General features: G+C 38.6%; 3 protein-coding genes and 1 pseudogene across 6 annotated transcripts in view; 1 reads left to right on the top strand and 3 right to left on the bottom strand.

Annotated features, from left to right (window-relative positions):
* Window positions 3,763–6,945, top strand: LOC104724758 (la-related protein 6A). 3 transcript variants are annotated; one of them, XM_010443303.1, is made up of 11 exons: window positions 3,763–4,199; window positions 4,350–4,431; window positions 5,049–5,143; window positions 5,280–5,345; window positions 5,437–5,516; window positions 5,613–5,697; window positions 5,783–5,830; window positions 5,917–5,982; window positions 6,080–6,220; window positions 6,347–6,440; window positions 6,540–6,945. In XM_010443303.1, exons 1-11 carry the CDS (start codon window positions 3,867–3,869, stop codon window positions 6,713–6,715), a joined length of 1,266 nt encoding a protein of 421 aa, XP_010441605.1. In that variant the 5' UTR covers window positions 3,763–3,866; the 3' UTR covers window positions 6,716–6,945. The 3 variants fall into 3 exon arrangements, with proteins under 3 accessions (XP_010441605.1, XP_010441607.1, XP_010441604.1); XM_010443305.1 differs by having other exon boundaries at window positions 6,071–6,220; window positions 6,347–6,425; XM_010443302.1 differs by having other exon boundaries at window positions 6,071–6,220.
* LOC104724757 lies at window positions 7,499–11,533 on the bottom strand (annotated as a pseudogene).
* On the bottom strand, window positions 12,585–14,585 carry LOC104728529 (DNA replication licensing factor MCM3). The gene is made up of 4 exons (XM_010447494.2): window positions 14,553–14,585; window positions 14,093–14,181; window positions 13,768–13,999; window positions 12,585–13,003 (listed from the first exon to the last, which is right to left on the bottom strand). Exons 1-4 carry the CDS (start codon window positions 14,583–14,585, stop codon window positions 12,935–12,937), a joined length of 423 nt encoding a protein of 140 aa, XP_010445796.1. The 3' UTR covers window positions 12,585–12,934.
* The window catches only part of LOC104724755 (protein VARIATION IN COMPOUND TRIGGERED ROOT growth response-like), a 6,918-nt gene continuing 4,233 nt past the window's right edge, over window positions 14,643–17,327 (bottom strand). The window contains exons 3-6 of one of the 2 annotated variants that reach the window (XM_010443300.1): window positions 16,978–17,280; window positions 16,446–16,859; window positions 15,195–16,361; window positions 14,643–15,099 (exon numbers count right to left, since the gene is read on the bottom strand). In XM_010443300.1, coding sequence (XP_010441602.1) covers window positions 15,091–15,099; window positions 15,195–16,361; window positions 16,446–16,859; window positions 16,978–17,280 — 1,893 coding nt within the window. In that variant the 3' untranslated portion in view covers window positions 14,643–15,090. The remainder of the gene's footprint in view (window positions 15,100–15,194; window positions 16,362–16,445; window positions 16,860–16,977; window positions 17,281–17,327) is intronic. The other variant, XM_010443301.1, reaches the window with a different exon arrangement.

Raw genomic sequence — 17,327 nt, 5'->3', positions numbered from 1 at the left:
GCATCTCATGTAAATCAATATCTAGAGTCCTTAATAACATAAGGAGGGCATCGAGCTCTACCGCTTTACACAAATCCAGAAATAACATAAGGAGGGCATCGAGCTTTACCGCTTTATGGCGCTCACCTTGGCGTCATCAACTTGAATTCTTTCTTCACCAATGACAAAACCCAGAAATAACAGCTTATTGGAACTGAATGTGCACTTCTTTAAGTTGATGTACAGCTGGTTTTCTTGTAGAACCTGCAAAACCCGTTTTAGATGCTCTAAATGATCATTCTTGGTTTTGCTGTAGATCAGAATATCATCGAAGTAAACCACCACAAAGGACCCAGTGAAAGGACGGAGAATTTGGTTCATTAGTCTCATGAAAGTACTAGGAGCGTTTAACAAACCGAAAGGCATCACCAACCATTCGTATAAACCGTCTTTGCTCTTAAAAGCAGTCTTCCACTCATCTCTAGGCCTGATTCGAATTTGATGGTACCCACTTCGAAGATCGATTTTTTAAAACACCTTCGATCCGTTCAGCTCATCAAGCATGTCTTCCAATCGAGGGATAGGAAATCGATACTTGATTGTTATCTTGTTGATGGCCCTAGAATCAACACACATTCGCCACTGGTTACCCTTCTTTGGAACAAGAAGAACCGGTACGACACAAGGGCTCATGCTCTCGCGGATTAACCTTTTCCTTAACAAATCTTCAATCTGTTCCCTTACAATTTCGTTCTCCTTAGGACTCATTCGATAGTGGGGAAGATTTGGTAGACTAGAACCCGGAATCAAGTCAATGTGATGCTGAATATCACGCATAGGAGGTAGATCATTAGGTAGTTCATCTGCAGTCAACTCCTTGAAGTCTTCTAGAATCTCTAACACTTCCCGTGGAGTTGTAGTTTCTTCTGTTACAGCGCTCATCAACCCTTTGACCACCACTTAACAGCTTCATCAAGCTCTTTGTCGCTCTGCGTTATGATCAAGAAACTTGACTTCTTTTCCTTCGCTTTGTTACCAAAATCCTGAACAGGAGCCATATCAATTTTATGAGTTCCCCACATAAACATGATCACGTTGTCTCGTCCTCGATATGTGATGTCGTTATCATACTGCCAGGAACGCCCAAGAAGAATATGACAAACATCCATGTCAAGAACATCACAAATTATCTCTTCCTTGTAGTGTTTTCTTATAGATAAGGGAACCCTGCAAGTCTCGCTGACCCTCACTTGTGAGCCTTTCTTAACCCAAACAAGACCATACGGCTTTGCATGACGAGTCGTGGGTAGCTTCCAAAATTCCACCAGCTTTTGAGAAACTAAATTCTCTGAACTATCGTTATCAACAATCACATTGCACGCTTTGTTTTGAATAGAACAATGCGTTCTAAATAGATTCTTGCATTGTCCCTCTTCTTTGGATGATAGCAAGAGTCGCTGGAGTACAATACTTATCCTGTCTTCTGATTCCTCTTCAGCAAACTCGACCCCCTCATACTCCTCATTCTCTGCGAAGTCGTCATCCTCCTCTTCTATTAAAGTTGTAGTCCTCCTACTCGGACAAACATTTGATTTGTGACCTTGTCCTTGACAGCGGAAACACTTGTCGATGGATGGTCTCGCATAAATGTTACTTTGCTTTTGGGTTGGTGCTTTATTTTAATGAGCATTATTAGAACCATTGTTAGAACTTCCAGCTCCTTTGTTGCCAGTGTTTGGATCCCTGCTAGCTCCTTTGTTGCCAGTGTTCGGATCCTTGTCTTTCTCTCCAATTGGTTCAAAACTGTTCTGAACCGAGGGCTTCCTGAAGGTTGAGAATCCCCGAGATGATTTCTTCATCAATTCTGCTTTCAAAGCTAGACTCGAGGATTCTTGCACCGTCCATACAGTATGTAACCCTATCTTTCCTTGAAGAGAGCCCTTTAAACCACTGATGTATCTAGCCACCTTCTGATTCTCTGTTTCATTCAAGTCATTACGTTTAGAGAAATGTAAGAATCCAGCCGTATAGTCTGTCACTGTTCTGTTTCCTTGAACACAATCAATGTACATCTTGTAGAGAATCTGTTCGTAATCTTCTGGTAAGAAACGCTCCATCATCAGTTGTTTCATTCGACGCCACGTTCTAACTGGACCCTTCCTTTGCCTTGGTCTTTGGAGGACTAGTTTATCCCACCATACAGCAGCAGTCTTCTTCAATCTGATTGCCACCATCTTGACCTATTTATTCTCCGGGACACCCATAACATCAAAGAATCGATCAACATCAATTTGCCAGTCCAGAAATTCCTCTACTCCCATAGTCCCATAGAACAATGGAATATTGGCTTTCACTCGGTAATCATGATTGTTTTGATTCTCTTGTTCTTCAAATTCTTCTTCCGAGTCCTCCTCCGAGATGGAATTGTCAACAACAACACGATTGTGCCTGCCTTGTTGTCGATTGTTTCCACCGTGTTGTCGGTTGTTTCCACCTTGTTGGACCCGGGCTGGATCCTCAACGACAGGATTTTTTCCGCCCTGTTGATTTGGATTTGGTCCCCTTTGTTCTCCTCCTCCTTGCATTGCGTTAGCAATCTGTTGGGGTAAATCCGCAACTTGATTAGTCAACGCTGTTAGCAGAGCTCCTAAAGCCTCAATATCTGCTTTGGTTGATGGTTGATCACCCATGGTTGATCAAGTTTCGAAAAGAGTAGGAGAAAACCAATTGGGTTTTCCTCCTAGTGGGGAAACCAATTGGGTTTAGCTAACCAAACTTGGACTTGGGCTATTATATTAGTCTATGAGATTAATATTGGGCTTTGGGTTATGAGACACTATATAAACCTTCATAACCTAATTATTAGCATAAAGAAAAATAGAGAGGAGAGAGTTGATTTTCGGATCTAGAGGAGAAAAGAAAAACAGAACCTTTAGGGTTTGGTGTTTTGCACGTTTGAACATTCAAACGAGCTCCGATATGGCTGATTTTTGGAGGATAGCTTCATGTACAAGGAAGAACGGTAGAGCTCGATGCCCTCCTTATGTAAGTTTGGCTCTAATATCATGTAAGTTTGTGTAAAGCGGTAGAGCTCGATGCCCTCCTTATGTTATTAAGGACTATATATATTGATTTACATGAGATGCCCTAATTATATACAAGGGTGTATTTGTACATTTATATATAGTCTAACAATATAAACGTATAAAATGAAGTCCTCCTACTTTTCATACTTTTTGGATTAATGACTTTAACATATACTTTTGGATCCATAAGAACCTCTATTTTAAAAAAAAATGATTATTTTAACATAATTTAGTTATATAATTAAACTTTAACTTTTAAAATTAAACCAATATATGAAAAACATGCATGTGTTTCATGGAGCTTTTAAAAGTATCTTATTCAAGAATCATTCTACACTCCTTTTTTTATATCATATTATTATTATTATTATTATTATTTTTGGTTGTAGGAAAGCCATCTAAAACCCACATAATAGAGAAACTTTTACTTTATCATAATGTATTTTTTCTTTTTCTTTTTTCTTACAAGAAAAACGAAAATTGATTTCTAGATATACTTCTCTAAACATCTCATGTTATGAACGGAGTATTAAAAGTAACCGATAGCTAACAAAGCCTTTTAAAGAGGCTACTAGATCAAAGCCTATCAAGTTACCTCGAACCAAGTGTAGACCCAATACGCAGCGGTTTAGTGTAAAATGACGAAATTAGCCCTTTGACCGTTTAGGAAAAAGTCTTTGGAACATTATAAAATTTGGAGAAGCGAGAAGACGCGTCGGCTGAGAGGTAAGAGGAAGAGACTCAAAAAGACGCAATAGAGGAGAGAGCGTGACGATTCTTCTCTCTTCTCCGGCGAGTCTTATGTCTTCTCTTCCTCTTCGCTCCGCCGGCAACATGGAAACCCCTTCCATCCCCGCCGCCGTTCCACTCCAGGCACCAGAAGACGCCACCGCGGTTGTTTCCCAATCGCAATCGCCGTCACATGAAGTTGATTCGTTACCAGTTACTGGATCTTCCGATGATGTTGTTCCCTCCGAGATACCTTCTTTATCTCCGTCGGATGATGATTTTGACCACGAGCGAAATAGCGGCGAGGATCGCGATCAAGATCACGGCGAAGGTGATAATCTGGTTGAGACCGACGTTGCTGTTGTTGTTTCAATCGATGAGTTGAAGAAGAAGATCATTAGACAGGCAAGTGATTTTTTGTTTCGCTTTGTGATAGAAAACATTGATTGTGAAATTTTGAAATCCTAAGAACATTCTTACGGTTCTGGGGTTATTGCTGGTAAGTTCTTCTGTAATGTTAATTGCTGAATCTAGTGTGTGTTTTGCTTGTTGCAGGTTGAATACTACTTTAGTGATGAGAATTTGCCTACTGACAAATTTCTTCTGAATGCTATGAAGCGAAACAAAAAAGGCTTTGGTTAGTTTATTTTTTATTTCACTTGGAAATAGGCATTAGACCCTTGATTTTATGCTAGTTTCTGATTCCAACTTTGAGGAATTGATATTGTAGTTATGACCTTTCTGATACTTGAAAACATGTGTCATTGATAAGTGTGAAACTTTGTGACCATTGCGTATTCAATAGAGAAATTGCAATTGATATACGAGAGTGGTTACTTTCCTGTACTTTTTATTGCAAAACCATGCAAATGAGTATTTTTCTTAGAAATAGGCATTTGACCCTTCGTTTTATGCCATTTTCTGAGACTAAATTTTGAGGATATGCTTATGTAGTTATGCACTTTCTGGTATCTGAAAGCATATATCATTGAAAGTATGAAACTTTGTGACCATTGCGTATTGAATAGAGAAATTGCAACTGATATACGAAAGTGGGTGCTTTCATGTACCAAAACTTTTTCTTGCAGAACCATGTTAAGTAGTATTTTAGTTGGCTAAATCCGAATTACTGAAAAATTATTACTTGTTTATGGAATAAAGTAATTTTTTGCTAATGTTAGTTTCATGATTACATAGCCGTTGGAGTATGGAACTGTTAAGAACAATTTCAATGGCTTTCTTTTCATTGTGCAGTTCCTATTGCTAGCATTGCTACGTTTCATAAAATGAAGAAGCTTACACGAGACCATGCTGTGATTGTATCAGCCTTAAAGGACTCATCTTTTCTTGTAAGCTTTTTTTGCAGTAGTTACAACTTACAAGTAGTATTCTTGCAAGTTACTTGTAAGTTATTGGAGTAATCAAATTGCTTCAGGAATGTTAAATCATATACAGAGGTTGAGAATCTGTTTGGTCAACCTGCAGGTTGTTAGCTCTGATGGGAAGAAGGTAAAGCGGCTGAGTCCTCTTCCTGAGATCAGGGATCCAAAGGTACCTATTTCCTCAAACATGAATCTTATGACTACTGTTTTGCGTTTTTGCTTCCTTTGTAGCGTATTTGTTACTGATTTGTGCTCCATAGATTTTCACTGTTTTGGTAGAAAATTTGCCTGAGGATCATTCAGATGAGAATATTCGGGAGATATTTGGTAAAGCTGGAAGGTGCCATGGCTCTATCTTTCTTTTTTTTTATCTAGTTACTCATTTCTCCTTTTATATCCATCCTACATACTAATCAATATTTTTCTGCAATTGCAGCATAAAAAGTGTTTCCATATGTGATCCAAATGCTGCTGAAGAACCAGAGAAGGGTTGTAAGAAGGAAAAATTCATCAGAACCAGGGTATGAAACTTTTTGGAGAACTTTCTTTTTTGTAATCACAAGCATATAGTTGTATGTAATTAGCTTCTTCTTCTTTTGTCTATAGTTACATGCCTTTGTGGAATATGAAACGGTGGAGGCAGCAGAAATTGCGGTGAGTGTCAAAAAAATCTTAAGACCAGTATATTTTCTCTTTTCTGAGGAATCGGTGTGGTTAGCAACTTTTACTATTCGGTGCAGGCAGCTACATTGAATAATGAGCAAGACTGGAGAAATGGGTTGCGAGTTAAGCTTCTTGAACAAGCAGTAAGTAATATGAAGAATCCATTAACTTAAACAAATATGGAAACAGCTTATAACTTATTAATCGATTAATTATTCATCATCGGGAAAGTTTGCACAGAGAAGACCAGCTAGGAGGGAAGTCGATAAAGATAAGGATACTACAGGCCGTGTTCATGATCGAATTGGTGAAGAGAAGAACAAAAAGACGCGTGAACATCAGCCTCACCGTCACCATCATTCTGATAATCCTGCTGATGATGTAAGTTCCATCTTAATACTATTATTATTTGATCTCACCTTTCACGAATTATTTCAAGGCTGTGCCATTATTCAGGAACCAAGAAAGCTATCTATAATTGTGTATCGTCCTTTTAACCATTTTCAGGATGGTGGCAATCATCGTAAGGAGAAAAATGGAAACAAAGGCAGAGGTGGAGGACAAGGAAGGCGACAGAATCATCAAGGTGGCAATGGATTTGGTATTTTTCTTAGAGAAAGTCCATTTCTTTCCACTTCTTGTACCTAAGGAGAGCAAAATATTTATTAAAACCAGCTTTTTTTGTATTTTTTTGCCACAGTACATGGAACAGCACCATCAGCTTCATCATCTTCCCATCATAATCATCATCCCGTTGAGGTCTCAAAGCGTCCACCTGGCCCGAGAATGCCTGATGGGACGAGGGGATTCACAATGGGGCGTGGTAAAGCGATCCCTCCTCCTCCCACATCTGCTCAAACCAATCATGAAGTTTGATCGGTTTCCCATCTCTGGTTGTATCATTGTGTGGATTTGTTTCACATAAAAAAAAATGTGAAACATGTATGTAGTTATTAGAACTAAGATGTTGTTTGGGATTTGGGTTTCCTTTTGGCATATTCAAGTCCTCCAAATCTTCACTTTGGTAGTTAGTTTTGTGTTGTAAGTGTTGGTGAATGAAAAAAATGATCCATTTTATAAACCTAGAAAATATCACTTCATTCGCATTTTGTCTTATTATTTTTTCCCTTTAATTTGCTAAATTTTGTTGATTCCATTCTAGCCAACTCCATCTTTTGCTAGCTCTGTTTCGTTTCCTGCTCCTCAATGTGTCTCTACGATGCTGTCTTCAAACTCGCGGCCTGGAAAATACATTCTAATCAACAAAATATTATCTTGAGTTTTTTCATCTTTCGTCTTCACAAAGATACAGCTTTTTTTAAACATGTTGCTGCAAACATAGCAAAGCTCATTTGGTATGAACATAATTTATGACTTGTTTCCTCTTTTCTCTGCCTCTAGAAGCTTCAACGTATTCAGTCTCATTTGTCGCTTGCTTTCATCGGAATTCAAAACACAAATTCACTAAATTAATGGCTTGGCATAGCTTACGTTTATATTCAATCTAAGCCTCATTGCTTGCTCTTTTTCGTTTCCTGCTCCTCAATGTGTCTCTCTGCATCTTACGTCTTCACAAAGATGCAGCTTTTTTTTGAACATGATGCTGCAAACCACGTTTGGCATGAACATAAATTTTTGTCTGAATTTACAAGATGAAGCTGCAACAAACCACATTTTGTCATTACAATATCTAACTTGACCAATCGTAAGCCCAGCTTATAATATAAGCACAAAGAGAATAAAAAAAAAGAAACTGAACAGCATCGTACGGAACCACCAATAAAATTTAAACCGTAACCCACTCTTTAGACGGTTGAAGAATCCAGACTGCACAAGTCTTTGATGTGGCATATACCCCATATTGCCTTCTTTGGCTTCAGAAACATGTGGAATAGTAGTGTCTGGATTACCAAGTCCGTTCTCCGGTGATGAACAGTCCTCTAACAGCTGTACACCCCGGCTTTGGGATATTTTTACCTTAAGTTTGCCTAATCCGGATAGCCACATGATCGTAGTTCCCTTGAGGTAGATGAGCATTATCTTCGTTTAGAGGGATACAATAGTCCAATATAGTTAAGTCGCCTACCTTCCTATCAGGGTAATAAACAGGAACTACAAAATCACTGCTGTCATAATCAAGGCTGTTCCCAAATCTGTCTTTGAACTCAGACTTTACTATGATATGTACTCGCTCCCGAATATTAGTTGTCAATACGCCAACTCTAATTCTGATCATGAAGAAGGGTTGGGAAAGAGGGACGTGAAGTAGAGGAATGGTCAGAGAGGAGCTTCCACTAGTACGGTGATTGAACTATGATGGCACTTCTTCTTGTTCTACCGCTGAAAAATCTCATGGAGTTGAAAGTAAAAGATTGTTGGCGAAGGACAGTTACTGGATCCAAGATGAAGCAGCCCATTAAATTGAGTTCCACTTTGGGGACACAACTATGAGGAATAAGACAAGAGGAGGCCTCCTGGGAAAGCGTGTCAATATTGTCTGCTTCCACCATCCCACTTGGATAGCCACTTAAATAAACTCTAGTCAATGCCCCACAATCTGGGAAGTTAGCTTTCTTAAGCTGCCTCATTTTAGAAATGTTCATGAATACAGACTTTAGCCTGCTGCAATATCCCATTCTCTTAGCTCAGTGAGGTTACTGAGTTTCTCGATCCACCAAGGAACCTCTTCAATCCCTGTGTCTACTAGATCGAGCCTTGAGATGTTGGTTGAGATATCAGGAAAGCTCCTCAACCGTGAGCATAAATTGAAACAAAGGTATTCGAGAGATTCGAGGTTGATTCCTGTGGGGAGAGTCTCCAGATTTGTGCAGTTTGTGATGGTCAATCTCCTAAGTTGATTGAGATTCTGAAATGAGCAAGGAAGCTCCACCAAATTTGGGATATCGCTGAGACTCAAATACTTCAAAGTGGGAGACAGCATCGACAGGAAGGGCGTAAGCGGCTGAACCAAATCAACAATTAAGTTTTTAGAGATTGTTATACGTCAAATATACAATTCAGTAATGTTAAAAAAATGTAGAACGACATATATTGTACATACCTTCTTCACTCCTTCCCATTGTTTCCCATCACTCGATATATTAAGCTCTGAAAGATTCTCGAGATGTAAATTAGAAGGGAACTCTTCAATATTTGTATCTAACAGAGAGAGCAATGAGATGCTGGTTGAGAATTCGGGGAAAGTCCTCAACTTTGAGCATCCATCGAAATTGATGTGGTCGAGCGATTTAAGGTTGAAGCCAGTTGGAATAATTTCCAGACTAGTGCACGATCTCATGAATAATTCCAATAGTTTATCGAGATTGCGTATAGAGGAAGGAAGCTCCACCAAACTCTCGCAATCCTCGAGATTATGAGCCATGGAAAGATCTGGAATTTCTTTCAGGTTTGATGATCCCGACAGATCCATTTCTTTTAGATATGTAAGCGACTGTACGCAACAACAATTAAACATAGAGCTCAGAAGATTTTTTAACAAAAAACTGAAATAAGAAGCATTGTGACCTCCTTGATCATTTTGGTAATAACAAAAGTAATAACTCTCAAAACTTACCACAACTCCTTCCCACAGCTTATGTAGTTTGCTCTCTTGCATTTTGAGCTTGATAAGGTTTTCGGGACGAAAACTAGAAGGCATGCATCTCATTGGAAAATTGGGCCAGCACAATAGTTTGAGTGTAGGGGGCAAATAGTCGAAACCTTTAGGCAAGTGCAATTCCTTCCACAAATCAATTTCTAAGAATTGGAGATTAGGCCTCCTTTTGAAGGCACTCTCATGTACATCCAACTTTTTGTTCTCAGTTGTATCCAGTGATATACCTAAAACCTTTTCAGTACCCTGAAAAATATGCATGATATTAATGAGAAAGAAACAAACCCATACAATTCATCGTTTATGAACAGATGGCATATATTGAGTAATGAAACGAGCATTTTATAAATAAATAAACTTACAGTGCCTGCATTGAGTACATGACATATATCATTTGAATCCACCAAAAATTCTCGTTTCCCAGGCTCGTGTATGCGCACAATATTTCTACCCATCTCTCGTAGCAAGCGTTGCATCTCCACTTTACCCCTTCTTTCATGGATGAGGGACTTATCAACTAGATGTTTCAGCCCAATATTAACATCCAAGTTGCTATCTGCGAGCAACAACTTGATGTCTGTGACGTCCACATCATTGAAAAGACATGTGATATGACGAAATATGGCTTTATCCTTTTCGCTATCTAACCCATCATAGCTGAATCTCAGTGTCTTCTCAATTCTGCCATCTAAACTATTTTGAAGCCTTGGCAATATATCCATCCAGTACTCTTTATCCCTCCCTCTAAAATACGAACCCAAAACATTTAGACCCAAAGGAAGATTACCCGCTTGTCTTGCAACTTCAACTACAAGCTTCCTAAAACCTTCAGGTGGAGAGTCTTTCCTGAAAGCAGACTGACAAAACATCTGATGAGCGTGACCTTCAGATGGGAGATGAACCTCATAAATATGGTCAATCCCATGGGCCATCAAAAGATGTTTATCATTTGTTGCTACAATGATTCTACTCCCACTTCCAAACCATTGTGTTTTTCCCGCCAAAACATCTAAGACGAACTGATGAGCCAAATCATCAATAACTATAAGAACTTTGTTTTCTTTGAGCCTCTCTCCCACTACACCTAGATGATCTATCTTAACGTCCTTTTCCTCCAAAATTACAGATAGGAAGTTTCTTTGTAAATGCAACTTCATGTTCCAGTCATCTGGATTGGCCCTACCATAATTTTCTATACACCTAGACACGAAAGCCCTATCTATGAAAATGCTACATTTGAACCGACTCGAAATCCCGTTAAACAGAGCTCTTGCGATAGTAGTCTTACCAATCCCGGAGGAACCCCATATACCAACCATCTTCACTTTCTCAGATTCTAGTCCCAACAACTCACTCATTTTAGCTATATGATCTTCGATGCCGACAAAGTCCTCAAAATCCTTTGATGTAGTTAAAAGCAGTTTACGCAAAACATCTTTGGCTATTTCTTCAATCATTTTTGCTTCGTCATCCCTAATAAAGTGAAAGATAACCATTTTATTTCAACATGTATCCAATTGTATTTAAACATGTATGTAATTTAGCACATAATAATGAATTAGCAACGAATCAAATAATTATAAAAATAATACCATCTCGCAGAATCAAATCCAAGCCTATTAGCTACATCAGTCAACGCTTTCTTCCATTGATTTTTATCTTCCTCTTTATGTCTCTTGCAAGTCTTGTCAAAGATCTTTCCAAATTCACCGATTTGATACCTCACATCAGAAGGATCCAAACCGTAGAAAACTGGTATGACTATTTTATCGTTGCAGTTCACAATCTCCAGCAGCTCGTTAAGACACCAGCTTGAAGAAGCGTAGTGTTTGGAGAAAACGACCACGGCGATCCTCGAATTCTTGATTGCTTGTACAAGCTCTGGCGAGAGAGATTTGCTTCGCTCGATCTCATTGTCTCTGAAAGCAGTGATCAGTTTGCCGTCGAGCTCCTTGAGAAAGTGGCTACGGAAAGTAACGCGGACGTCGTCCCCTCTGAAGCTCAAGAAAACATCATATAGCCAATTATTATTGCGAGAAGAAGATGAAGAAGCCATAGATAGAGTGAGAGGAGGAAACTGAGAGCCAAGATTTTGGAATAATATAAGATCTAAGTAGTGAGACGTTTATATAAGACATTAACATTGCATCTGAGTAGCAATATCACTACTGTTTCTCGGACATTTCTCTTGCTAGCTTGACTTAATCACTGCCACACAAGTCTAATCTTTTACACTAGTACATCTGCTTTAAAGACTGACGGCCGAAGGTTCTCAGACTTTTCAGACGCAACTTGACGTATGTTTCCAGTTTGATGTATTAATCATCGCTGCACATGGTCACAGAACAAATGTTTCATAGCCTCTTAAGTCTTAAGTCTTATTCTTTCTGGGTCTTTGTTTCCAAGATAACATTTATTGGCTGATGGAGTCTTTCAATCTTCATTCCTTCTTAAGACTTTTCAAAGAATTCTTAAGCTTAGCAACTTGCTCGTGAGGAATTACTATACAGCAAAGAAAGACACGGTCTCACTTTATAATCGAATTTAAGATTATTCCATATCGAACAAATAACATGTTGCCGTTGCTCATGGCCTTAACATTTCTCTGAGAAGCTTTAGTCTGAAGCAGAAACATCTAGGATCCTAACTACGTAAAATTTATTCAGTAATTCAATTTTTTTGACCATCCTATTGATTTTAGAATCAGGGCTGACAGAGAAACGTGTGCAGCAAGCTTTTGTTGAACTACTCTGTATATACCAAAGCCGATTTCTATCCATCTTTGTAGAATTTAACCAGATTATAAAATTAACTTTAGAAATCAGATTTTAGAATCCATCATGGACAACACACAATCACGCTTTGGAAAAAGAAAGTTACCGAGACCAAAAAGGCAACACATCGATCTTTTAGACTACTAGAGAGTTCTAGGTCGTCATAAATTTAACATAGGGTTAAAACATTGGGAATAAGGGCTTTAGGAATTAGCACAACTCTCTTTTTACCATTGGGTTTCCACAGTTTGGTAATCAGATGCGTTCCTAACATTTTTGAAGTACATTTGGATTCTATCATTTTATTTATGGCAATTTTTTTTTTTTTTTTGTCGTCTGATAAAAACAAAGTCTGGAAACTACAAAACCCATGTGAAGGGGAGGGAAGCAGAAAATAAAGGAAGAAAAACAGACAGATACTTGATGATGAGGCTACTAGAGCCCTCCAAGTAAAACGTCTGCAGACTTAAAAATAAAGACCAGAGTTTTTAGCAGCCATCGGCCAGTAGTAAGTCTTGGAGCCACGAGGGGCCTCCTAAAGCCATGTAGGAATGAAAACGACCCTCTCTAGTCACACTTTTCGTGATTGCTCGAGCTGCCTTGTTTGCTGTTCCCGCGACATGCTTACAGTCCCAATAGATAAAGCTAGCGAGAGTATTGTTTATCTTGGAGAAGGAAACAGTGCCGTGGCCAGTCTTGAGGTTTATTTCAGTCAAGCTCCAAAATCACACGATCTACATGCATTATTTGCAGGGCTTCAACCGTCCACTTAAGAACCTGCAAACCCCCAATGACCAAAGAATCTGAGCAACTGAGAGCATCTCTGGCGTAGTATACCACCAGACCAAACTCATCTCTAGTGAGTATATCATTTTATTTATGCATCTCTAGTGAGTATATCATTTTATTTTATGGTTATTTAAAATTTATTTACAATCTTAGTCTTTTAAAAATTGCCAAAAAAAAAAAAAACTTAAATATGGTAAATCGACCAAAATAAAATTATATAATATTTAACAATTATCAGTACCAACATTATTTCCTAATGTTATATATATGCTCATTTTACTTGCAATCCACTAAAATTTAATTATAATCATATTTTCCACACCAAAAAATTATTATCATAAAATAATAATCTAGAGAATAGGCAAATTTTAAATTAGTATTCAAATTAACCCGTAAAACGCTCAAAAATATAACATATTTCTATTTTAAAAACTAACAAAACATAAACCATAAATTACAAATAATTAAAACAATAAAAAAAATATATAGGCCCGCGTGAAAATCTAGTATTTTGCAAAATGATAGTTTGGTTTCCAAGAGTTCTCTTCTCCTGCTACACTATTTTGAATTGTAATATCATAATACGGATTTCTTCATGATAAAATGTTATGAACTTTTCCATCGCTGATCTTCACTTTGTTATCATCTTGCAGTTTGTTTATGCATATAATCCACAATAGAGTACTAAGTTATGAAGAAATTATATAAAAAGCAAAAGAATGAGAAAACATTTCTCTAAATTTGTGATTTACCTCTAGGAGGGCAATAATCTCATCTACAGAGTAACGAGAAGCGCCAACTCTATTGTTGTTGACAATAGTCTGTGTATCTGCAATAGAAATGTCATCGATTCGAGCCTGTGTGTCCACTGCATGTGGCTGCCCAAACACTCGTTCAAAAACTTTAATCCTTGCTGCAGAGACTGTGCCACTGAATTGTTCTACTGGAGGTTCATCCACCACTTCCATTGGAGCTGCAGTTTCACTGAATTGACCAGCAAAAAGAAAAAGAACAAAATATTAAAGTTGAGAAATCTGTGTTGATATGAGTTTCCAGGGAGGAGATCAGATTAGTTACCTGTCGACATTTGCAGCGTCGTTCTCTGCTCCATCTTCATTACTACTGCGTTGATTGCCTCTCGCAGCCTCTGCATCGGTTTTAGTAACCTTTCAAAGGTTGGCAATTGATGAATAAAGGTGATACCAAGTGATCCTTGCAGTTTTGCTACATAGTATAGTGCAGCGGATTTGTGAGCTACACTCAAATGATTAAAAAAAAAATGGTGTGATATATGTTATGCTATATTCAGTTTCAGCCTCATGAAATCACAAATTGAAAACCAACTCTTTATTGGTGGCAAAAACTATTGAAAAGATTCCTAATTAAGATGCTCCACCTATGCTCTGTGGAACAATAATAAGATACGGAAGAGTGTCTCGCTGCATGTCCTCCTTTGATCTTGTTGTTCCATTATAACCGGCGTAGCAACTCATTGCAGCATTGTGTTCAGTTCATTCTAAATGCTACACGCATTCACTTCCTGCTTCTCAGTAAGTTCTTGAAGAGGCATATACCCTGTTGAACGAGTGATACTTGATCGGGAATAATAATAATTAAAGAAGGCAAAACAAAGGACTTTATGTAGATAGCCAAAGATCAGCAAGTTACAATATATTCCATTACGAGCCGGTCGGCTAATTACGGGATAATGTACTCCTGATATGACAATTAGTACTTAGGATTAGAATCAGATTGTCTCCAGACTCCTGCTCCAGGTTACTTTCTCCCTTATGCGTGTCTTAGTCCCGGTATTTATAGTTGATGGGACGTTTCATCCTCATACCTTGGGATCGATGTGGCACCGCCTCAAAGCTTAGTCGGTGGCTGTTTCTTTGCGGGTTGTCGTTTACTGGGCTGTCCGTCTTATTGGGCCTTCTAGAAACTTTTCCGGCCCGATAAGAGTTAACCAGCCAGTCAATGCTTCCAAGGACCATGTTGACTATTTCGTGGATGGGTCAGGTGGAAGGCCCGTTAAGGCAAGGTGAAACCCATATCCAACATACCCCATATTGTCTTCAATTCGGCTACACAAACATGTGTAAAAAAAGTAGTTGTCAATTATACAAAAAGATTTGAGAGATAAATATAGTATTATGTTCAATTGATGCTTAATGCTTACCCGCATTCGCTTCGTGCTTCTCTCTGTCTCTACATTAATGTTATCTCCCGACTCTTCAATGTGTTCAGTCTCATTAACAAGTCCTTGAAGAGGTGTATACCGCATATTGCCTTCTTCGGCTTCAGGAACATGTGGAAGAGTACCATTTGGATTACCAAGTCGGTTCTCCGGTGCTGAACAGTTTTCTAAAAGTCGTATACCCCATTCTTTTAATTCAAACGTAGATCTCCAACCTTCACTACCTATATAAATATTCATATCGACATGATCGTAGTAGTTCCCATGAGCTAGAGGAGCATTACCTTCATTTAGAGGGATACGACAGTCCAATATAATTAACAGTTGACTACCCTTCTGAGTTTTCGTGAAAAGTGTATAAATATGGAAATCAGAGCCAACGTGAAAGCTCTTCCCTAATCTGTCTTTGAACTCACACTTCACCTCCATCTTTTTTCCATGCTTAACATTAGTTACCACTGCGCCAACTCTAAACCTGAAGAAGGGTTGGGAGAGAGGGACGTGAAGTAGAGGAATGGTCAGAGAGGAGACTCCAGTAGTACGGTAAGTGAAATATGATGGCACTTCTTCTTCCCCAGGGAACAAGATGTAGTTGAAAAGAATTGATTGTTGGTGGTGAAGGACAGTTTCTGGATCCAAGTTGAAGCAGCCCCTGAAATCTACTCTAGGAAGAGAAGAGGAGGACTCCACGGAAACTGCATCACTTGGATAGCCACTCAAATCAACTCTAGCCAAGTCCCCACAATCTTTAAAGTCAATAATCTTGAGATGTTTGAGTTTAGAAATGCGTAGGGATACACAGTTTAGCCTTCTGCAACCTTTCATATTTAGCGTAGTGAGTTTAAAGAATTTCTCTATCCACGAAGGAACCTCTTCAATCCCTGTTCTCTCAAGATCGAGACACAAGATGTTGGTTGAGATGTCAGGAAAGCTCTTCAACCGTGAGCATCCATTGAAATTTAGTCTCTCGAGAGATTGGAGGTTGATTCCTGTGGGGAGAGTCTCCAGATTCCTACAGTTTGCGAGGTCCAAGAACTCCAGTTGATTAAGATTCTGAAATGAGGATGGAAGCTCCACCAAACTTGGGATATTCCTGAGCTGCAAGGACGTCAAAGTGGGAGACAACTTCGCCAGTAAGGCCCTAAGCTGCTAAACCAAATTAACATTTTTGAGATGTTATTGTAAATCACCGATAAACAATTTGGAGAAAGCGTGTTAAGTTTAGAACTATACCTTCGCTCCTTCCCATTGTTTTCCATCACTATCTCTTTTTGATATGCAAAGATTATCAAGATTCTCGAGATGTATATTATTAGCAGGGAGCTCTTCAATGTTTGTTCCATTCATGTAGAGATCTGAGATGTTGGTTGAGAATTCAGGAAAAGTCCTCAACTCCGAGCAATAGTTAAAGTTGAGGAGGTCGAGAGATTTGAGGTTGAAGCCAGTTGGAAGAGTTTTCAGACTGTTGCAGAACTCCATGTTCAATTTCAACAGTTTATTGAGATTGCGTATAGAGGAAGGAAGCTCCACCAAACTCTTGCAAGACATAAGATTAAGTGTCACGAGATTAGTAGCCATGGAGAGGTCTGGAATTTCTTTCAGGTTGGCTGATCCATCCAGATCCATTTCCTTTAGAAATGTTAGTGACTGTATTCAACAACAATTAAACACAAAGGTCAGTAGATATAATACACGTTATTGTCATCCAAACACTATGACCTGCCTCATTAATTAACGTAATAAATATATTATTCTCAAAACTTACCACAACTCCCTCCCACAGCTTACATAGCTTGCTATTCGGCATTTTGATCTTGACAAGGTGTTTAGGATGAAAATTAGAAGGCATATATCTCATTGGAAATTCCGACCAGCACAATAGTTTTAGTGTAGGGGGCATATAGTCAAAACTTCCAGGTAAGTGCAATTTGTCGTCTTCTCTCAAGATATTCGTATCAATTTTTAAGAAACGAAGTTTTTGCAGCCCTTTGAAGGCTCTCTCATGTACAAGCAACTGATCATCAATCTTACTTGTATCCAATGATATACCTAAAACATTTCGAGTATCCTGAAAAAGAAAATATTATAATGAGAAAGTGAAACAAAACCATACAA

The sequence above is a fragment of the Camelina sativa genome, chromosome 11 (genome assembly GCF_000633955.1).
Source record: "Camelina sativa cultivar DH55 chromosome 11, Cs, whole genome shotgun sequence".
Lineage (NCBI taxonomy): Eukaryota > Viridiplantae > Streptophyta > Magnoliopsida > Brassicales > Brassicaceae > Camelina > Camelina sativa.
The sequence above is the reverse complement of the archived record's forward strand: the minus strand, read 5'-3'. Positions and strand labels throughout refer to the sequence as shown.

Excerpts from the sequence above, each read along its gene's own strand:
- LOC104724758 (XM_010443302.1), top strand. The coding sequence starts at position 3,867 with ATGTCTTCTCTTCCTCTTCGCTCCGCCGGCAACATGGAAACCCCTTCC. Across the intron at positions 5,831-5,916 it reads TGGAGGCAGCAGAAATTGCG|GCAGCTACATTGAATAATGA; the intron begins GTGAGTGTCAAA and ends TATTCGGTGCAG. Across the intron at positions 6,221-6,346 it reads CTGATAATCCTGCTGATGAT|GATGGTGGCAATCATCGTAA; the intron begins GTAAGTTCCATC and ends AACCATTTTCAG.
- LOC104728529 (XM_010447494.2), bottom strand. The coding sequence starts at position 14,585 with ATGCCTCTTCAAGAACTTACTGAGAAGCAGGAA. Across the intron at positions 14,000-14,092 it reads GACGCTGCAAATGTCGACAG|TGAAACTGCAGCTCCAATGG; the intron begins GTAACTAATCTG and ends TGGTCAATTCAG. Across the intron at positions 13,004-13,767 it reads AGATTATTGCCCTCCTAGAG|GTTCTTAAGTGGACGGTTGA; the intron begins GTAAATCACAAA and ends GGGGGTTTGCAG.